This window comes from Odocoileus virginianus, chromosome 21 (assembly GCF_023699985.2).
Source record: "Odocoileus virginianus isolate 20LAN1187 ecotype Illinois chromosome 21, Ovbor_1.2, whole genome shotgun sequence".
Lineage (NCBI taxonomy): Eukaryota > Metazoa > Chordata > Mammalia > Artiodactyla > Cervidae > Odocoileus > Odocoileus virginianus.
Window position 1 is genome coordinate 21,254,146 of NC_069694.1, and position 23,657 is coordinate 21,277,802.

Here is a 23,657-nt window from a genome sequence, read left to right on the forward strand (position 1 = left end):
TGAGACCTGGATTCTGCAGCCTCTTACCTGACACCTGTTCAACTTCCGTGGAATCCCGTGGTTAAGCCTGCAAGGTAGTCATTTTCTAGGTGGATAGATGAAGACTCAGAGAACTTAAGCAGTTCGCCTTGTGGGATGGAGGTGTAGAGGTGGCTTCGTACTCGAGTTTGTGACTAGCATTCCTTGCTGAGGGCACAGTCTTCACAGCCAATGTATTCTATGTCCATCTGAATTAGCTTCTGCTTCAAATTGTTTGCTGTTAGCAGCTTAATTTACATACCTAGAAAGGGACCATGAATATGAACTTGGCTTAATGCTCTTTTAGAAAGTGAGTTTCTTTTTATAAAATCATTATCTTCAGACTAGACCTCAAAATATTGCAAAACCAAAACATGCACCTTTCATTCCTACTCAGTTACAGTGAGTATGGTTTTGACTTTTTTTTAGGCGTGGTGGTGGTGGTGGCCATGGAGATTTCAGAATTAATAACACATGTCTACCTCCCAGGTGACCATAGCCTGTCCCTGTTTGCCTTTGTTCCTCTATGTTCTGGAGGTGTGAGGATATCAGAGCACACAGTCTATTCTGGCTTTGAACTCTGGGCCATTGACTTTGAATCCGGCTCCTTTGAATGATGGCTTTCTAGTCCACCAAGTGACCAAGGACTTGGGGTCTTAGTTATAATTGTTTCAAAACCAGCACCACAGAATTCTGCAAGCCTACATTGAAGTCCATTCAATGGAATTTGTTTCATTGATATTTCATAAATCACAGGGGATTAGAAAACCATGTTTTCTGGATACTTTTACTACAGTGAGTTTTGAATGGCCCTAACTCATCCAACCTTTTTGTATTTGTCCACACTTCAAGCTGCTGCTGCTGCTAAGTCACATCAGTCATGTCCAACTCTGTGTGATCCCATAGACGGCAGCCCACCAGGCTCCCGTCCCTGGGATTCTCCAGGCAAGAATACTGGAGTGGGTTGCCATTTCCTTCTCCAATGCATGAAAGTAAAAAGTGAAAGTGAAGTCGCTCAGTCATGTCCGACTCTTTGAGACCCCATGGACTGTAGCCTACCAGGCTCCTCCGTCCATGGGATTTTCCAGGCAAGAGTACTGGAGTGGGGTGCCATTGCCTTCTCCATACACTTCAAGCAGAGTCTATAAAATATATATTGTAAGTTTATTTAGTTATTTGTATTTAGAGTCAAGGTTCAGGTCTATTGCTGAGTTCTGTTCCAGAGTGAGATAAACACGTTGTTTGTACTTCCTGGTCTAGATTTGTAAGAGAGTAGATTTGTGGCTTGGAAAACATTTTTCGTAGTGTGATTTGCCATGTGTCCTTAAGATGTGTTGTAACCTGGCCTTCATTTGCAATTGCCAGCTTCAGAAGGAGTCTTCATTTCATTTAGGGAGAATGGAGGGAGAAGAGTGGGCTTGTAATGAGGGTTTCTTTTTCTCAGGGGATGCTCTCACTGCTCTGAATCAGACACCCCAAGTTAACTTCAGAGGTTGATCCACAGAAAAAGAGACATTCTTTTAAATGATTTGCAAAATCACATTCAAAGAGACCTGTGGTATGGTTACTGCTGGCTAGAGCAAGGTCCCTTGTGTTGACTGTATTCCTATTTGAGTTCTGTCTTTTCTTAACTTGCCTGGCAATTTTAGCTAAATGAGTTTGGTGTTTGCTTCTGAATGTGAAGCTCTGGTCCTCTTCTGATTAGTGGAGAGACTCCTTGATGTCTAAGTTATTTGACTTTAAGGCACAAGCAAAAAACATGCCATATTTCTGCACAGTCTGCAGAATGTCTTCAGTCAGACAAGACTGGCTTCAGGTTCCAGGTCTCCCACATACCAGCTTTTTGTCTTTAGAAAAGTTACCCTCTCTGAGATTCAGAATTTATCCCTAGAATTGACATAATATTAGTACTTGCTTCTCCTGTTAGTGCAAGAACTAAGTGAGATAACCCACAGAACTACTCAGTACACTGCTTGGCACACAGCAAATATTCACCAGATGTTAGCTATCATTTTCTTATTGTTATTATTTTTACTCTATCTCAAAGAAGTATGGACCATGAATGTTAGAGGTAGAACATTCTCTAGAAATAGAAAAGACCTGTTCTTTGAAAGCTGAAGGGGGGGGGGGGGAAGGAGCCCCATGCTTCATTCCCCATCCTTCAAACTTGTTTATTACAGTAGTAGGTTGCCATGGAAACTTTCGGGATTAAGATGGTATTATGGAGTTAAGCATTCAATAAACACCTCAGGAAAGAAAAGCTAAGACATGTATGCACACCATAAGTAGTTTTCAAATGAAAGGGTTATTTGGGGGCAAAGAGGGGATGGCAGTTACTGACTTGCTTGTCTCATGGAGTTTCCTGAGAGAATGATGATCAAGAGTTGAAACTGTGATCATCACCCTGCTTTTGCCCCTTTGAGGGCCATTCCATAAAGTTGTCAGTAGTTACAGCCAGAATTTCAAAATGGGAAGCTGCTCTTTACGTACCAGGGAGTGTGGCTTTCCAAAATAGATTCTGAAGTCGAAAAGAACTCTGAGTGTTTTTTGAGAAGGGCTGACCTCCTTTCATGCCACTTACTGTGAATTAAAGCTGCGAGGGAGAACTAGTTCGGGCATGTGGTCCAGCACTTAGAGCCGCCGCTGCCAGGGAACAAGATTTGTGTTTCTAAGGAGATACAACAAAAAGGAGAATGCTTCAAGAGCCAGCGGCTGTCAGAGTGTAAAAGTATCTATGTTCAGAAAGGGAAACAGAAGTTGAATTAAGTAATTTTATACAGAAGTTACAGGGTGCCCTTCTGCTAATAATTCGTAAATGCAAAAGCAAATAGTTGTGGTCACAAAGGGCTTAGTACATCTCAGCTGATTTGAGTTCTCAGACTCGAACTGGATGTGATTGGTATTGACCTGCTCTGTGCATGTGATTTTCAGATGGTCTGACTCTTGTCTGTCATTTTGTTGGGTTGTATTAGTCACAGAGACAGAGGGTGACATATTCCAGCAGAGGTTTAGGCAGCCAGTTGACAATGAGAGGCGGAAAACTCTCATTCTACCAACCAGAACAGCAAAACAGAATCCTCTACCAGCGTCTTGAATGCCAGTGTCAGCCCATTTGCAAATGTTTAATCAGTGATTAGCATGGAAGGATGCCCTGGATGGATTCCTTGGATAAAGTATCATCACAGGACAGAAATCACAGGGAGAGTGCACCAAGGAAAAATTACAGTACAGCTATATTTATTTTGTGCCTCTGCGGTGGGGTTTTATTTTCCACAGTTGGAAAGGGAACCACCTGTCTGAACTGCTGATGTCAGAGAGCTCCCTCGAGACACAGGGCTGTTGGAAAGCACATGATACTGTATGTATTTGCTCTTACGTCCATATCAGGCTAAGATTGGGTTTCAAATCTGTGCCCTATTGTGGACTTCATTGAGCAGTGACTCCCAGGTGCCCTCCCACGTCACCGTGCCCTTGTGAATTAAAAAGTCGCGTGTGTGAGCCCCCATCGTGAGTGTTCCCTCGACCTGCTATGCAACTATTTACACTGCAGTAAAATGAATGACATGCATCCTAGGGGTTGTCACTTATGGACTCGGTTCTGAAAGTGAGTATGGAGAGACATGGTCTCTGCCCCCAGCCTCCTGCTGATGTCTTGGCTTTTATTTTCTTTCTAATTATCAGGAGTTAAAAATATGTATCTTTCTCAGATTTGGAGGTTTCATGTGCAGATTGTTAAAGAGGGGAAAAAAAAGAGAATAGAATGAGTAGCATTAAAACATATACATTACCATGTGTAAAATAGATTGCTAATGGGAATTGCTGTGTACGCATGGAGTTCAGCCTGTTGCTCTGTGATGACCTAGAGGGGTGAGATGGAGGGGATATATGTATACTTATGGCTGATTCACATTATTGTGCAAAAATCAACACAACATTGTAAAGCAATGATCCTCCGATTAAAAATAAATTTTAAAAATTTAAATTAAAAAAAGAATAGGATGTGCCAGTCTTTTAAATTTTTGTTTATTTATTTCACTTAATTTTTTTGTGTGTGTAGCATGTCACTGTGGGGGGATTATTATGGAATGAATGAATGCCTAATGCCTAATTTGGAAAAGAAAAGGCTAGATAGTATGACCATGCAGCTTCAAGGAACCTATTGAATTATAATAATTATTTTTTAAGATGCTGGTGTTATATGACCACTGCTCCAATTCTTTGTATCTAGGGTAGAATCAAGCCTTTTAAACATAGCTCCTTAAGGCAACATAAAGGCCACTGCATTGCACAACTCCAGGGGGCACCATTCTGCCGTCGTCCAGGACTCACACTCATAGCATCCTGCTGACTATATGTCCAATCCCAGAAAATATGATGCTATTAACTTTACTCAAAAATTTCATAAAAATAGAATTGTTACCAATGATTGCAGAAGGCATGCTATCAGTGAAGTTGTTCGTTATTTTAATAGTGCCATGCATCTGAATTTGAATATCTTTACCAACTTGCAAATTATATGGTTGTTACACAAAATAGGTAGAAAACAGAGTTTCTGAGAGTGTAAATTACATTCTTGGGCCACATCAAATCAATGTCCTATTAGGGATCAGAACCAGGGTTCTTAATTCCCAGACTTCCCATGATGCACACCCTCAATTAAATTAATATTTTAAATGATGCTTGGTACTTTTTCTCAAATCTTAGGAATAGAGTAAATAGGACGGGCTAAGACCCCCTGGTTCATCTAATCTTTCCCCTAGTGTAAGATTTTCCTCTGAACCATTAAAAGTGTTATAATATATGATTGATATTAATTAGTTTTCTGTAAAGTACTGCACTCCTTAACATGAACTGAACTAGAAATAAATATATTACCATGAATTAAGATTTTATTAGTTGCGAAGAAGAATTGGATGAAGGCACCTATGTGAAATCCTAAGTACAGGCATCCAATTGAATTAATGCCAGCACTGCCTTGAGATTAATTTGAGTGCTGAATAAGAAATAGTATACCATAACATAACTGTGTTTACTGAATCATTTTTGGCATCCAAAACTAAAGCTACATTATGGATGCAACAACAGGCTTTTCTCCCTTGGAAGAGAGAAGCGAGTGCATTTTGGAATTCAAGTGAATGTTACCCACTGAAAAATGCCTCTAGTCCCCAGAAAAAGAACAGTCTTCTTGAGGGCCTTGCATACTCATCCCTCAGAGTTTGCATACTTTGTTCTGCTCTGGCCTTCTGCAGCCTGGTCAAGTTTTAGAATATGATCAGCTCTATTTTCTCTCCACCACCCCAGTCTGGAGCACCTGGTTAGACCTCACTTTATAAATTTCCATCTCATTATTATGTATATGTTTTGAAAAGGTGTGGAAGGTGTTGAAAAGATATATGGAGTTGCCTCTGGGATGTTCTGGAAAGTCTTCCTGATTATGTAAGGAGGGTGGATTATACAGCATTTAATACATGACTGTGAGAGAATGCGGTAAAGCTCCAAGGATCACTGTTGACTAATGGGGATGAAAGTGATGCTCCTAGAGGTGAGTCCTGCTAGGGCCCTGCCCTAACACCCCTTTGCATTCTGAAAGCTGCTGACCCTGTAGGCACTCATTTTATTTGCATCTATGATATCACTCACTTGAGAGTGAGTGCAAAACTCTAGGCCACCACTGCCAAGTAGGAAGATTATGGCCATCACATATATACTTTGAAATTTTCTAGTAGCCACATTTACAAAAGGTAAATTTAAATTTAATAACATATTTTATTTTTCACAATATGTCCAAAATATTATATCAACATGTCATCACTATAACTTGTTAATATCTTCCATTCAGTTTTTCACATTTAAGGCTTTGAAATGTTCTGTATATTTTGTATTGACAGAAGAACATCTCAGTTTTGACTAGACACATTTCAAATGTTCAGGACCATGGGTGGGTAGTGGCTGTTGCATTGGACAGCACCATTTTCAATGTATATCCCTACTTGGCAGCATATCCTGACACAGAAAAATTACTTGAAAGAAAAAAAAATACCTTAAATATCTAACATAAAATATAAGATATCCTTTACATCACTTTATCAATTTAAAAATTAGTTGTATGATTGATCACAAATTCCAGAAGAATGTGAATGCTGAGATGATTTATTTGATGGGCCACTGGTGGCAAAATTGACTTTATATTGAATTGTGTTCCTCCTGTGGCTTTGTTTTCCATTTTTGCCCCCATAGATAGCATCATTTTAAAACATGATTTGCTATTTGACAGGTCTTCGCAGATTTGCAAACTCATAGTATCTGGTCAGTTTTCAGGCCCCATATGGATGTCTTGCCTCTTAACAGAGAAACTCTTGAAAAAACTTTCAGCTCAGATCACTTTTGTGGCCAGCATCATGGAAACAAAAGCTGCTCTCTGCAGTTGCTGCTTCTGATCCCTTTAGAAGTAGACCTGGGTCAGGACTGGCATGAGGCTGGTTTTCCCTTTCTTCACCTACAGACACTGGACATCCTAAAAGTGTAGATGATGGTTCTGTGTGCGTACCCAAAGAAAGTCGGCTGAATGTAAGACTTCAAAAGAAAGTCTGCTCTGCTTTGTTTCTAGAATGGTTTTTAGATGAGGAAGCCATAAACAGCAGATTTCTATATTTACTCTTATGGTGCTTGATGTTCAGAGAGTTTTACATACCGGTATGTGAATAAGAGGTATCACTGCTGAGTACTTATTATATGCCAAGTGTTGGGCTTGTATACACCCCATTGAACCCTAACACCAATCATGTAAAGTAGGTATTAATATTTATATTTCCATTTTCACAGCTAAATATGAGAGATCAGATAATTAAACTCACTTGGGTTCACACAGACAGATGCACGTGCATGCGAAGTTGCTTCCGTCACATCCGACTCTTTGTGACCTCTGTCCATGGGAGTCTCCAGGCAAGAACACTGGAATGGGTGGCCATGCCCTCCTCTAGGCCATGCCCTCCTCTAGGGGATCTTCCTGACCCAGGGATAGAACCCACATTTTTTGTCTCCTGCACTGGCAGGCGGGTTCTTTACCTCTCTTGCCACCAGGGAATCAGACAGACACCCAAGGGCGGATCTGCACTGCTGACCCCAAAAGTTATGTTCTCAGAGAAGAGGACCAGGTTTTCACACCAAGTCGGTGCCCCCCTTGAATAGTGAATTTTAAACCAAAGACAAAATACTCAAGTTATGAGTTGAAGGTTTTTTTCACTTCATTTAAGAAGTACATTCAGAGAAGTGAGTTAACCAAAGAGACAATTATATGATATTGCTTATATGGGGAATCTTCAAGAAATGGTACAAGTGAACTTATTTGCAAAACAGAAATAGAGTCACCAATGTGGAAAACAAACTATGGTTACCATGGGGGAAGTGGGGGGGATAAATTGGGAAATTAAGATCGACATATACATACTACCCTAGATGATCTCTTGCATTGGGGGCAGATTCTTTACCGTCTGAGCACCAGGGGCTCATATATAAAATAGATAATAAGGACCTACTGTATGGCACAGAGAACTCTACCCAATACTCTGTAATGACCTACATGGGGAAGGAATCTAAAAACAGAGTGGTTACATGTGTGTGTATAACTAATTCACTTTGCTGTTACTTGAAACTAATACAATATGGTAAACCAACTATACTCCAATGAAAACTTAAAAAAGAAAGAAATAATTCAGATACTTAATCCTATCCCATCTTTTGATAGAATATAAATTTAGACAGTTGAAATGGCTTTGTCCAAGGTCCACACTGGGTCTCTTGATTCCTACTCCACTTCTGATTGTCTGTGTGGTTTATTGGCTTCTTTAAGATTAGTTGAACATTCAGAAAGTTTCTAACAAGAAGGTAGCAAACTTTAAAATTTGGAGTAGACAAAGATTTCCTTCTCTTTCTTCTCTATGCATTTTAGACTTTTTATTGACATATACTATGAATACTGAAAAGTACATATATCATAAGGGTTGAGTTCCATGAACTTTCACTAACTGACCATATCCATGGAACCAGAATCGACAGCAAGAAATAAACCATAACTAGCTTTCTGGAGGGCTTCTGAGGTAGCTCAGAGGTAAAGAATCAATGCAAGAGACACAGGAGACGAGGGTTCCATCTTTGCATCAGGAAGATCTCCTGGAGAAGGAAATGACAACCTACTGCAGTATTCTTTCCTGGGAAATTCCGTGAACAGGGGAGCCTGGCAGGCTCTCATCCATGGGGCCACAAAAAGTCCGACATGACTGAGTGACTGAGCAACCACAGATATTTCTGGAGCCCCTTGCCCACACCATGCTCCCAGCTTCTCACCAAAACAAAGTCAGTCTCTATCCTGACTTCTGGGTTAATAAACTAGGTATATCTGTTTCTGTACTTATTCATATAATGGCTAGAATAGTCATCAAACATATAGTTTTTGAGTGTGTCTGACTTATTTATCTTCAGATTATATTTGCTGGAATTATGCACATTTTCACATATAGGAGAAGTTTTTTTCATTCTCACTGATGTATTTGGCTATACTTTTGAAGTGTAAGAATCTCAACAATCATAATATTGCCAGTGGAATTAATAAGTTTATTGAACATTAACTACTATTTAAATTGCTTTTTAAAAGAATATTAAGCTTACTTTTATTTGATTCAGTCTAAAACAAAATAAAATAACAAAACTCAAATATGGAGTCTTAGCGGTCGCAATGTAAGGTATATCCCAGCAAACCACTCTTGTCCTGTGTTTTTACGCAATATTCAACATAGGGTAATATAATAGGGAAGACAAAGAGGGCACAGTCTGAAAATACCCACAAGAGAGTGCCGAGTTGGAGTTCCCACTAAATAGCTTTGTATGGCTGTGTAAAAGGTTAGGTGTGGCCTATTTTTAGGTACCCTACATGGAAATGGATGTACTAAGATGGATGGTAGAAAGTTATACCTCAGGAGTTGTCAGAGATTTTTGTTTTGAAAAGAGGTAGGAAAAGAATCCTTTCTGATCATCTGCTTGGGGCAAAGTACATCCTGGGCTCTTTAAAGCGTTTGAACTGTTGAAAAGGGAAACTCTTGTAAATTGCCTTTTGGAGATTTGTTTCACAGGCCCAGAAATCAAGCTATCTTATCTTAGTTTTCTTGTTGTTTCTTTTTTTCTGGGTGCAAGAAAATGGGAAGTTTAATCTGTCTTGCTAGAGGATACTGCTGGGGTGTCCAGCACTGTACATGCTGGTGGTTTATCAAGGCTTTTTCCTTACCGAGGTTTATCATGTCCCTGGTTTTCCTCCAGTCTTACCAGGGCTCCTTCTTCAAAGGTTCTGTTAGAGGAATGTAGTATGTCTGAGGCTATTCATTCAGCACTAAGGGATGATCTCTAAGTCAATGGTATTATTTGGCTCTGAAGCACAGATCTTCCTTCTGCTACATAGGGTCGTATATACAAAGAAAAGAGCTAAACAGGACAACTGTATAACTCCCAGTGATATATCAACTATTTATCCTGTGATACATCCTGATTTAATATATTTGCTAATAATGCCAGGATAACATATGTTAGGCATTCATCCTTCTTTTCTACCTCCGCATTCTATAGTAACATCTCAGATGATCTTTCTCAAATTAAAAAAACAGAAAAGGTAAGGTCTCCTTTTACAAAATACTATGAGCTCTTTATTTAATGGGCCGAGTGCTCTGGTAATAGGAGGCAGGAATGTTACTTTAAGCTCTTATTTCCATGTACCTTATTCCTATTTACAAAACCCTAAATTTCAGATCCATCCATTCTTCTAAATCTTCTCTCTGGGTAACATCATTTCTTACCCATTGTAAAACCAAATCACATGTTAGTATGTTAAATTACATCTATATGCAGGCATAAGTGAATAGTCACTATCATATCAGCTGTGTGTTTTTCATCCTTACTATGCAAGCAGGGACTTGATCTTCAACGTGACTTGTACCGTTTAATAGAGTTAATGATAAACAAGAGAAAGCTTGCTATTTCTCTGGGGCAATGACCTGGGCTTTGTAAGAGCCTCAGATCTGTAGAAGCTGGTCTTCTTATGGGCAATATTCATGAAAATATTATATATTTCCAGTTCTCATCTATTCTTTTTTTGGAATGGTTAGGAAGTTTAAAGATCCATATTTCTATAAGAGTGTGCTTTCACCTTTCCTACACATTCTCCCTGATTTCTAGCTCCTTTGAATAGTGCAACATTTGCATTCACCCTGTGTAAAGAAGTTTTCCCGTTTACTGTCTCTGTCAGGGCAGAGACATCACTGCATTTGAGAGTTGACAGGGATCTTAGATATAATTGAATCCGACCATCTCTATTGACAGATAAGGAAACTGAGGCTAGAATCATTACGTGAACTGCCCAAAGTTGAATTGCAGAACCCATGTCCTTCCTACCATCTTTTTCCTTCCTTTCTGGGCTAAATCAGGATCCACAGAGTCACTCAACTTATCAAAAAGACTTGAGCCTCACGTCATCATTTGAAATCTCATGAATTTGGCCTTGGTTTCAGCCCTGTGAACCATCTTCTCATGAAAATTCTTAATGGTCACAATAATGATCACCCAAGTGTAGGAAGAGTAATTTGCAGGGAAGATCCATAAAACTGCAAGAACACTAATTTGAAGAGGCTGACAGTACAGCTTTCACTCCTGTGGAGATGGTCAGCCTTCTAGGGGAAAGGGGAGGTCAAGGTCTCATGTGACATTTGGAGAACCCAGAATGAGGTTCCTGCCCAAGAACAGGGCTGCAACGTGACAGCATTTACACAGGTGGCTCCACATTCAGGAACAGATTGTGGTACAGAAATTCACTTGCAAGTTGCTGGTTTAAAACTTGGACTGCATTTTTTTCACACCAGTCAATTTCAGTTGTCTCCTATCAAAACCACATCTCCAGCAGCTCTTCCCTTCATCCTTCTATAACTGCCCCATCTTATTCCCAGCTGGTAAAAATCCCTTCTTGAGAAATTTTCTTAATACTTTAGTCACACCATTCTAAAAGTATTTACTGTTTTTTTCCCTTGGTATGTGCTTCTGAATACCATTAGATGCAAGAAGGGAGAAAAAATATGATGAACAAATATAGATTCTTTGGTATAAATAACTGAAATCTCCTTAACTGTACCAAGGATAATTGCATTTTTCAATGGAACATTTGTTTCACTTAACTGGTGACATTTCAAGTTGACAAAGTGTAGATGGCCATGGCATCTGGGGTCAGTGATTTGGGCCCACCTCGCAGGCATGCTAATAGCCACAAGCTTTCTTTTCCCTGGAATTCAGAGCTCAGAGGGTTTTTCAGGGTGCCAGATAGTAACTTCTCCCAGCCTTGCATCCTGAGTGGAGTGGCTATTAGACTTAATAGACAGAAATGGCTTCCTTTTAGATATAGGAGGAATATTGAGGTTTATTGTGGATATCAGAGGCTGTTTCTATTTGTTACATTCCCTATATGTTAAGAATGCATAGTTATAAATTTGGATCTCTATATTTCTTTTAAAAATGAATAGTTTTATTCTTCTGAATATAAAAGCTATATGTGTTTATCTCAAAATTTAAAAATTACAGAAAGACACATATATTCACACATATAAAAATTTAAAAGAACTTATGTCATTGGCCACTATTAACACCTTGTTATATTTTCTCCTTATCCTCTTTGTTCTTCTTCTGAGTGCTATTTATATGTAAATTTTTGTGACTATAGTTTGTTCAAATATGATTTTAAACCTTAATATATTTTGAACATTTTCTTATTATGCTATTAAATATATTTTACTACAATTTTTAATGATAGCATTGAATATATATACATACTGAATATATCTGTATGAATATATATGAGTTTATATATATACAGTGTTCCATAATTTATTTTATCGGGGCATTATTGTTGGACACTTATACTGCTTTCAAGTTTTCAATAGTGTAAATTATGTAGCATTGACTATCTCCACACTAAAAATCTTTGCGTGTATCCCCCCTGTTATTTCCTTAAGATGAAGTTCTAGAAGTAGAATTTTTGGATCTATGGGGTTGCCCATTTTTAACATTTTTGACATAAACTGCCTGCTTGTCTAGAAAAATCTCTACTCATTTATAATCCGACCAGTGGTATTTGACATCTATTTTTGATTGAGCTACTAAATGCCGAGGTCAATCTTAGAAGTGGTCTTCTTGGTTAAGAATATTTCCTCAAAAATCCTGTGATTAGTTGGGCCAGCAATAGAAAGTAAGATTTTATACAAGGCATCACAAAATGTAGCTTAGACCTTAAGCTAATTATTTCCTAAGATGAGAATTTATTTCCTTTCTACATCCTCAAATTTTTAAGATATATATTTAATTTGCTAGAGTAAATTCAAATGCCAAAGCACTGGAAAAATATACAACAGAAATAAAAGCAAAATAACCAAAACCCTTCCAAGTCTGATCTGGTGGGATTAAAAAAAAAAGGAAAAAAAAACTTCACTTATTTAATTCTCCTACCTCAAGAATAGTTGAAAATACAATTTACTTCACTACAGTCAAAAGAAGTTAAGCTCATTAGGACCCCAGCTCTAGAAATAAGTACCAAAGGGAACTGTTTGACTAACAATTTTTTTTTTCAATTTAATAATTGTGTACCCTAATTTTCTCTGGCCCTCAGGAACTTCAGTTAGAGGATAAAATGTTTTTCTTACTAAGTGAGTTATGTTATTGAGGTTCAGTAGGACTTTAAAATTTTAAATAATAACATTTAATAAAATAGCATGTGCTTTATATGGTTTAAAAAAATACCAAATAACCCTGTTGAACAGTTCTTCTTTAAACAATCAATAACTCACTGTATTATACATGAATTAACCTGAAATAATTAAGGTAAATGAAAATGTCTGTAAATGCTTAAATACAGCAGAGTCAAGCATCAGACAAAAACAGATTTTAACCATCCTTTTATTATCTCTTATCTGTGGGCCTAATTAGCATACTTCTTGCCTTATGTTTAATTTAGTCCAACTGACTGCAATTTGGACTAATTCGTAGGTAATTTTTTGTTTTAGTGTGAGAAGTTCCAAGAGCAGGTTTTTAGATCCATGTTAAAATACAGGCTCAATTGCCTAGAGCTGGTCTGCAGATTTCACTGGAGATGAGAGAGAGGTTGCTGAAGTTGTTTATTACCTCTAAGTTTACTGAAAAATAAGATAAATAAATGAATGCTAGGAGGCATTAAAGTTGTCCACTGATTTTCCTCTATTTGTTGCCCAAACATGCTTAGTTCACAGTGACATCACTGTGGTGGTTTTGTGTAAAATAAGGCTTCATTTTAGAGTGTTTGTAGACTAGGGGCCTTTATTATACCCTGCCCTCCTACCAGCTTCTGTGCCTTGCACAGCCACAGCTTCGAACACGTCCCAGGGGCTCAGAGCACGTGCTCAGACACTGATGTGGAGTTTCAGGATCAATGAGCCCCTCCAGGAATTAAAAGCCAGCAATTGAATGCCTGTTAGTAATGATTAACTTTAAAAATATTAGCCATTCTGGGCAGATCCCTTTCCTTTCTAGGCAGGTAGCATACCCAGGAATGTTGGTTTCCCATTAAATAGATGGTCTCTAGGTTATAAATTTGCCTCAGGGGACTTAGCTGTGCTTTTGATTTGAGAATGAATGTTAACCTTATATATGAAACTTCAGTCTTCCAGAGAGGATTTTTAGAGATCTGTATGCTCTTTTTGACTGTTATCGAAAATCCTGGCTCTGTCTTATTTTTCTCAGTTATAAAATGGGTACACAGATCATCTTTATTGGATAGTTTTGAGGACTAGATTGATTGAAATGTGGTGTCTAAACTGCTGATCTCAATGCTTCGCCCCTATAAGCTCTGCCGTAGATTTTCTTCTCCCTTTCTCTTTCTTGAAAATTTTCAGCCTTAAGTTTATTCTTATGTAGTTTATTGTAAGCTTAGAAAAACAAATGAACAAAGATATTTATGCTAGTAGCTCTTTACTTCTGAGTTCTCACCTATACATGTAATAATTAGATCAAAACCAATTGTCTTTGCTGTCGTCTACCTGGGTAATTCAATTTGATTGTGTTCATTTTTTTTTAGAAATGGCAGTTGTCTGAAATATGGAGGGGAGCAAAAGCCTGGAATTTGGGGCAGGAGTGGGGATTGAAACATAAATGTTATGTACTTAGTTACATTTTTTCCAAAGAATTGAATTAGTCTCTTGAAGGTTTATTTTCTCTTTTGCTATCAACTTTAAGGATAGATCCTCTTGCCTCCACTTATGTTGGAGTCTTGAGAAACGTTAACAGAACTTCTGAGCAGAGAAAATCCACTGGGGTGGAATCCAGGCTCTGTGTAGATTTGGAACATCATGGGCACTCAACAGATGTTAATAAATACCTCCTTCTATTGTTGAGACAAAATGGGGTTTATTTGGGTGTGGATTTAGTGTTTACTGAAAGGACCTTGTACCTAGAAACGGTATATTTTAAGGAGGACAGGAATCTGGATATTGAGGAAAATAGCATTGCTTCTTTCATATCAGATTATTTTCCATTTTTAATATCTGTCATCCCCCAAATTGTAAGTTCCCTTGTGTCCATGACATATGCTGCCTTGGCAGCCTTTGAAATACATTGTTGTGGACACAGTAAGGTTTCAATAGACTCTTGTTGATTGAAACCAAACATTTGGAAATTGTGGAGGCAGAATTGATGAAAGGGTAATAAGAGGGCCGCAGGGCGAAAGGAAGGGAAACAGTCAAGGCAGAAGGGGAATCAAATATAGAAACTTCCTGGGAAAGACCAAGGTTGATGAGTGACTGACAATTTTTGTTTTCCTGAGAAAAGAAAAACTGGACATAAGAGAAACTTTAATCTGAAGAGCTAATTAACCAAATTATAAGAACTCTAAAATATCCCTCTCATTAGTTATCATTTTGAAAAAAAAAAAAGACAGTGGAAGTTATTTTAATTTGCCCCAAGGATCTAGGTAAATTTGTATGTGTATACAGTAATATAAATTTGTGAGAAAAATTGTGGTATGCAGTAGTTTATAAATCATTTCAATGTTTCGACTTCTCACTAACCCTTTTCCTCTCTTCATGATAGTAAGAAAAAAAAAGTATATGTATAATTTTCCATTATTTGTAAGAGGGAAAATGTGCCAGTGAACTGTGTATACACACACACACACATATCCACCTTTGGTTTCAGTAGGTGCTGATTTAATTAAGAAAAAGTAGAACTAGGTGGCAAAAAGGACAGATAAGAAAGCCCTGACAACAGAATATAAACAGATTCAAATATCAAAAACAATAATACAGAGTATTCCAGTTTAAAGAACTTCTCTAAAAGATGTAAATAAGATTAATAAAAATATATGTACACACGCATATATAATGGATGCCTATAATGAACACAAAAATATCAGAGAATATCACGACACAGGGATCACCTGATAATAATGAATAAACATCAGCCCTTCTTGGTCAAGTGACCAATATTATTTCACAGTTGACTGTGTTGAGGGCAGAGCCAATGACCTTTGCCCTGCATTTTAATAATTTACTATAGTTTTACATTAAATCAGAATATAATTGTGAAGAAAATTAGTGTTTCTTTGTGGGGAATGCAGAGTAATGCCACTAATTGCATGTATAAAAGCCTTCCTGAGGTTGTATTTTCCTGTTCTTTCTTGATTTAGAAAATTAAAACTACGGTAATTTTCCACTCTTTGTAAGAGGCAAAATGTGCCAGTGAAATGTGTTCAGCTAACTTAAAATGTCAACGCTTTTGGCCATCTTTTTATGTCCAGTAATGACAAACTGTCAATTTCATCACATTATTCAGGAATATACTAGCAACTTGTTGCAGGTATCAGAGTAAGGGAATTGTTTTTAAAGAGTTGTGATCTGAAAGAAGAAAGAGTCTGGGTTTTTTTTTTTTTTTTTTTTTTTTGCTTTTTGGGTTGTTTTTTTCTTTCACCTTAATATCTGGGTGACTTTATAGTTAGAGCAAATCACCATTTTTTTCTTGATGAAGGGAAGGACAGTAGAGAATTCATTAAATTAAACTTAGTAGAATAGAAAATTAAACAAATAGTGCTTGAGAATTATTTTTAGATACCTGGGGAACTATTTTTCAGATGAAATATTATCAAGTAAAAGAATCGAGCTGATTTTAAAAGTATATGGGGTTTAATCACAAATATACAACTATGTGTACATCACTCTGGAACTAGGAAGGGTTAAATCGGACCACTGTGGGGTTATGGGAAGTGCTTCCCAGAGTTGTCTAGTACCTTGAATTTGTTATGGATTCGATGTGTAGTGTTATTCTAAAACAGTTGCACCTGCGTTAGCTCTCATTGTCTCAGGCTCCAAGCTGAAAAATTCAAAAAATGAAAAAGCTCAAGAAATGAATATTTCTGTTAATAACATGTTGGTATTTTTCCCCGACTCCATGAGCATTCTTGATCTCACAGGCAAAATGCACAAGCCAGGGCTCTAGGGTTGGAATCCAGTGTTTATTCAAAAAGGCACCCTAAGGCAGTTAGAAAGGAAATGCTACATGTATGGGGGGAAAAAGGCAGCTGGAAACTAAGCTGATCTGGGCAAAAGCTGCAGCGACTGTCTTTACTAACTTGTTTCCTGAGAACTATGAGAGAAATGGAAATAATCCGAAGGACCCTGAAAGGATGGTATTTTGTTGCTTGTTCTCCTTATATGGGGCAAAGCAAACTGCAGTAACACTTCTCAGGAGCTGGTATTCCCTGCTGCCACGGGGACAGCCGTTTTCTGCGTGGAGGAGTTTGTTTATACCTTAAGAAATACAGTCTGTTTTGTTGATTAAATAAGCAAAAAAAAAAAAAAAAAAAATCATGCCTCATCCTCTGCTTTCAAACACTCCCCCCAGTTAGAAAATATCTCATAAAAATGCATCATGTGATACTATCTTGCTTTAGTCCCCAACCGGGTTCACTTGGATGTCTTCACATTTGAGTCCTTTGAGCTAAGAATGTAGTTACTCTGTCATGAAACAGGGAGCTTTGCCACTTGCTTGTTTTGGAAGGAAAATAAATTAAAAAAAGATTGCAGGGGATTTTAGTTATTATATCGTCAGGGCTCCGTTCAGAGTTGGTGGCATTCAAAGCTGGCTTTAGTCACAGCATGATGCTCCAAAAGTCCAAGTGTTCCCTTTCTTTCTTCTTTCCGTTTTTTTTTTTTTTTTTTTTTTGTAAGCGTTACTTCACTGAGGCAGAGGGCTGCCTTTGAGTGACGTCACAAGTTTGAGCAGCTAGCAGCACCGGGGAAGGGAGGCTGGGTGAGTGACAGCCCAGCCTACTTTTTAATAGCTTTGTCATGTGACTGGGGACTGTAGTAAGACAGGTGCCTTCAGCTCACTCTCAGTAAGGGGCTGGTTGCCTGCATGAGTGTATGCTCCGTGTCACTGTGGATTGGAGTTGAAAGAGCTTGATTGGCGTCATTCAGAAGCTGGATGGCGTGGGACATGTGCAACCAGGACTCTGTATGGAGTGACATCGAGGTGAGCTGGGGCTGGGCTCGGCACTGCAGCCAGGACCAAAGCTTCCCTCGCGATGCAATTCTTCCTGCGAGGGGGGGAAGGGCTGGGGTCTGGGCGAGCAGAGGAGGCAGAAAAGTAGCCGGGGCAGGCGCTTTGGGAAGACAATCTCAATCTTATCTTAACTCCTATAAGTTTGCTATTTTAAGGCGACTCTGAGATACCTTGAACAAATCAAAGCTTAGCTGCTGTCACCAGGATCTGTTGCAGTTAGAAACTCTTTCCATGTGCCTTTGGCACTGTTTCTACTCATATGCAATATTTATGCTCTAAGATATTGATATGAATCAGAAGCTGAAGTCTTTCCAGTGGTGTTTAGTGGCCTGGTTGGAAAAATGCCATTTCTATTTATAATAAGATGAAGATAAAAATATTAAAATGGATGGACTCAAATCTAGTCAGTTTTGACTCTAGTCCGGATTTTTTTTTTTTTTTTTTTTCTTCTCTCTCTGTTCATCAGACGGAGAACTCAGAAAATCCTAAATAATCCTGCTGGGCTATTTTAGATTGCTTTTCCCACAGAACACAAAACAACAAAAGCTGATTCCTTTAAAACTCCTCTGTGTGGTTGAAAGCTTTGGCCAGCAAAAAGAAAAAAAAAAAGACCTGCTTTACAGTACAAGGTTTAGCATCCGGGCAGGGAAGCCAATGGTTAAAACCGTCTGTACCACGGAGAGCTGCCTGAAGCCGGAGAGAGAATAGAGTTTATGCAGGACTGTGTGTGGAAATGCTCGCTGCTTGTGTAAAAATAGACGGCAATACATCAATTCCACAGTCTCTGCTGGCTACAGTTTATGCAGGGGGAGGAAAAAAGCAAGCCGGTTTCCTCGTAATCTCTGGAGTCTAGAGTGACTAGCAGGGGGGGACGGAGGACGGCGGCATGTTTGCATTCAACACAATGGAATGTTCTCGGAAAGTTTGGCCAACTTGGGAAACAAGTGAAACTTTCTGTGGACTCTGGTGAGATGGACCCGAATTGAATTGCAGGGAGAATCTGAGTGGCTAACAATGAATCTGGCAAAGGACTGGGAGAGCTTCCTCTGGGAAGCTGGGGGCACGTAGGGTAAGGGGAGGATCAAGAGCTACACGTGATTTGATTAAATAAGATGTCCATGTGGTACGGCGATACACATCTAAAGTGAAAATAATTTGGCCCAGGCCGTCTGCGAATGCATTTTTCCTCTCTAGCGAGGCATGCCCCGGATTCTTAACTCTTCGCTGGATTTGCAAATGCTGGCTTCCTCTGCCCTCTCTCCTGCCTTGGCAGATGCGTTTTTGCGGATTGTAATTGTTCTTATCTTGTGATTTCTTGGTAAGGTGGAAGAAATATGGATAATTCATATATCCTGTAGCTATTATGAGTCAGGGTTCTAAGTGGCTTCAAAGTCCTACTTGTCTTCGAGTAGCTGGAGTATCCTGTGGGTGGTTGTCTGGCTGGCACTGTGGGTCTCAGCTGCTGTAGTTTCATTTTTCCATCATGTATTATTCCTGATGCCGTTAGGAGTTGATTGAGAAACTAGATCATATGGAAATAGAGAAGATTTATTTTCATCATTGGCATTCCTGCAGTCATATTCAAAGAAGCACCAGAACCGTTTAGAACAGGGGCTCTTTAATTTTGTGCTTAGGGAGGTGAGGTCTCGGGCTAATTGTCCAGCCGTGGACTGAGTTGTCGGTCGGTCGGCTGAAACTGGCCAGTCGTTCTTCTGTTGCGCCGGAGGCAGCAGGCGGCTCGCAGCCCAGCCTTGGCGGCAGCAGCCCTGGGAATCACCTCCGCCAGGCTCAAATATTATGAGCAGCAGGTAGTGTAGGCCGCTTTCATTTTTTGAATCATTAATGTTTGCTGTCATCCTAAAACGTATTATGCCCTTTTGCACATAATGACAAGACTGCACGTTGGTTAATAAAGGCCTATATCACTGTAGCTCCTCGGAGTCCCCAGTGTTTCACAGTTTAATGAAGGTGATGTCCAATAAGGTTACTCAGATTGATAGAGACAGTTCCGATGACATACACTCCACTAAGACTGTCACTCTTTACTGACCCCTGCCCTCCCCTCTCTCCCCGGCCTTGACTAATTTTTTTTTAAGAAGTAAGATTCTTTTTTCGTTAATATAATTAATGTGGCCAAGTCCACTCTTTCTGCTCTCCCTCTCTTTAAAATTTACCATCAATGGCACAAAAACCTCCAAAAGGTTAATGGAGAATTATACTTAATTATAATGATTCATTATCATCAGTACAGTTAAGCTAATTTATTGTCTGCTCCTTAACTAAGAGAAAAGTCTGTTGGGGTGAAATAATGTACAATAATTAGCCTTTTGTGTGTAGTGACTGCTTTCTCCTTTTAAATCTTATTATAAAATTAAGGCTGCAGTTGTGAAATAGCTGTCATAGTTGCAGAGAGGCAGTAGAATGTGTCTCTGTAAATTACCATAAAGCACACCTGTTACAAATGTATAGGGAAGCAGTAAATACCAGCGTGTCAAATGAGGACAGTTACAGGGCTCGGACTGTTAAGCTGGCATCATCCAAAGACCAAATATAAATTAATAACAGGAACACTTGCTACCACTAATGTGTTTTAGATTATCAGGATAATGCCACGTTTAGAAGTCTTGATTTTATTAACACGTCAACATTGGCAAGGGCATATGCACATTTTTCAGCCATAACAGAAAAGCAAAAATGAGAGAAACTGACAGAGAGAGGAAAGGAAAGAAATATGTGAATGACATCAAAGTGAAATACAAAAAAAAAAAAATTGGTCTGATCTTTTCAGTGGTTTTAAAAGTTACTGAAAAATATGTATTTCTGAAAGGTTGAGGGTTTTGAAGAGGCCATGCCTGTATCGGGCTGTTAAAGAGAGAGACAGTAAGCAGTTGTCCACCAAATCAGTGTCAGCATTCCAAGACATGGGTTTTCGAGTGTGCTATTCACAAAAGGAATTTAAGCCAAATGCACAGATCATGTGTTATCTAACTTATTATTATTTTTTGGTTGTTTTTGCTTTTTATTTTGAAGACTTCCCCCCAATCCTAGTAGTTTTTGTACCACTGAAAAAGTTTTCCCGTTGTCTCTGAATTGGTCATGTTGTAGAAGAGTTAACAGTATGTGTATGTATTGTATTTGGAGGATAAGCAGTGAACAAGTGCAGAGACTGGGACGTGTTACACCCATAACAAAACATGAACATTGCTCCAGAACAAAACCTTCTCTTCGGCCTAGCTTACTTATAAACCTAGTCTAGTATACTGACCTGTAACTTTGGGATAACTCCAATAATAAAAAAGGAAAGACCAATAAAATGATAAGGAAAGAGTTGCAATGGAGGTGATTGCTCTTTCTTGACATTACCTTTGCGCCTGCCTTTCAGGATCTCTCTGGGGCCTGGTGGTCTTAGGGGGGAACTGCAGGAATGTTCAGGCTCCTCCCAGCCTCCCCTTACCAACTGCTGAGTCCATTACCCAGTACCTACTTCTCAGCGTGGTGCTTACGATCACACTGCTGCATATGACCCGTGTAATGTAGCCTGCCAGGGATGACAGGGGTGCTTGAGAAAAAAATCTGCATAGAACTTATTTTATTCAAAATCTAAATGTCAAGCAGCATCTTCAGCTTCATGCCCAACTGCTGCCTGGATAGGAACAACTCCCCAGCATCTCTCCTGACCTTGGAAGGGAGCGCCGTGAGGTTGACACCTGGGAGGGTGTGCCTGCCGCCTGAGACCCCTCGGCTTGCAGGTGGGTTAGTCATTATAACTCTATCACCAGACCCCTGCAATAAGCAGTTTCTGCAGGGCTCTTCACAGACTGCAGTGCTGTTAGTGGTCAGATGGCCAATTCAAAGTAGAAATCCGCCTCTTTGGGAAGGGGGTCCGCTTTCTCGAAAAGCCACCGTAGGGGACAGTTAACAGACCACTTACTGTATGCAAGGTGACAAGCAGCCCAGTCACAGTAGAGGGTATTTTAAGCCTCTCAATATATTGAAATCATTTTTTAAAATGCGAAAGAAAAAATTGTTCCTTTGAATTCACTTAGAGCATAGTTGAGGAAAATATAAATAATGAAGAAAAATATGATTGTTGTGTGGTAGAGTGATTTTTCTCTTCACACGTCAGGTGATCCCAATTGTATACATCCATCCACAGACCCACACATGAACACACGCGACTTGCTAGTTACACATAGTGAAAGATACAATGATAATAAGAAATGTGATTTCTGTCCTTCATCTCAAGGGACTTGTTTTTGACCTGTTTAAGATGAAGTTCAGAAGCTCATGAAAAGTCAAGTAAGAATAAAGGATTTAAATAACAATTCAAGAGAACCATGGACACGTTAAAGGACTCTGCATCATTAGTTGCTAAATGAATTATATGGATTATAATAGTTAAAGGGAGCATAAGTAGAGAGTTTTCCTGGTATAGTTCTTATTTTTTTCTCATTTAGTAATCATTTATTTTGTCTCTCTTATGTGTGATGGCAATTCCAAGGTGAAATCAAATTTATAATTTTCCCTCAAAGAGCTTCCCTGATGGCTTACATGGTAAAGAATCCTCCTGTAATACAGGAGACCTGGGTTCAATCCCTGTGTTGGGACGATCCCCTGGAGAAGAGAATGGCAATCCACTCTAGTATTCTTGCCTGGAGAATCCCATGGATAGAGAAGCCTGGTGGGATAAAGTCCATCAGGTTGCAAAGAGTCAGACAGGACTGAGCAACTTTCACTCACTCAAAGTGCTTATGCTCTGGGACTACAGTGGATAAAACTCCATGCTCCCCATGCAGGAGGGGGCCCAGGCTCAACTTCTGGTCAGGGAACTAGATCCCACATGCCAAAAGTAAGAGTTTGCATAACACAAGTAAAAGATCCCGCATGCTGCAACTAAGACCTGCAGAGCCAAATAAAGATATAATTTTGTTTTTAAAGAGCTTATTCTCTTTTTTTAAAAAAAAGAATGGAGTGAAATTTTGCTTCAAGTTAATCAGAAAGCAATTTGAAACTTGGTTAAGTGCTATCAAAAAGGTACAAACAAATCTAAATTTATTTCTAACTGGACAAATCAGACGACTTCATGGAAGCATGGCATTTACCATGGATTCGGAGGTAGAGTTCAGGATGGAATGGTTCTGGCAAAGTATCCGTTGGGAGCAAAGGGAGTTAAAGAGTCTAGGATGTTTTTTTCTGGGGACTAAACCCCTGGAAACCAGCTTTGATGGTGTCGTTGAATTAACCAGGCTTAATTCCTATCACATGCTATTACAGTTTAATAAATTCCTGCAGTTAATGAAAGTTTTTTTTTTTTTTTTTTCTTCTCCCTTCCTCCTGCAGTGTGCTGCTCTGGTTGGTGAAGACCAGCCTCTTTGCCCAGATCTTCCTGAACTTGACCTTTCTGAACTAGACGTGAACGACTTGGATACAGACAGCTTTCTGGGTGGACTCAAGTGGTGCAGTGACCAATCAGAAATAATATCTAATCAGTACAACAACGAGCCTTCAAACATATTTGAGGTAAGGACAGCCCTTCAGGAAAATTAATTTCTCATTGAACTTGGTTTAGGCCATCTTAACGTGATTATTGGCCTGAAAGCATAATGGGTTCTTACTTAGCTGCCACCAAAAGACTTTTTAATCATAGTTAGATACTTCCTATTTTGTGGAAAAACAATATTTGGAAAACAAATGACCTTTTTTTTTGAGAATTAAGGCCCTGAGGACCCATAACAGAGTGTATCCACCGCTGTTGAAATACTAAGAGATTGTGAAAGAATGAATGACAAGAAGACTAAATGATGAAACCTGTTTTTTCCTATTTCCCACAGAAAATGGTACCTAATGTAAAATGTAAAAGAATGCATTTCCTTTTAACCAAAGGGTTAGGTCTACCTTTACTTATTTTACAAAGTAGATTTGTAAAATAGTAGGCAGGGTTTTTTGTTTTTGTTTTTATTTTTTACTATTAATATTATATTTTGATGATACCTCTGATTTCTTTATATTATGGGAACTTCTACACCCAACTACTC

General features: G+C 38.9%; 1 protein-coding gene across 9 annotated transcripts in view; it reads left to right on the forward strand.

The window, feature by feature from the left end:
- The window catches only part of PPARGC1A (PPARG coactivator 1 alpha), a 694,460-nt gene that overhangs the window by 572,331 nt on the left and 98,472 nt on the right, over positions 1 to 23,657 (forward strand). For 6 of the 9 annotated variants that reach the window (XM_070452081.1, XM_070452082.1, XM_070452083.1 and 3 more), the window contains one exon: positions 22,963 to 23,142. In XM_070452081.1, coding sequence (XP_070308182.1) covers positions 22,963 to 23,142 — 180 coding nt within the window. Of the gene's footprint in view, positions 1 to 17,341; positions 17,593 to 19,346; positions 19,431 to 22,962; positions 23,143 to 23,657 lie in introns of those variants that run through there. The other 3 variants (XM_020913304.2, XM_070452086.1, XM_070452084.1) reach the window with 3 other exon arrangements.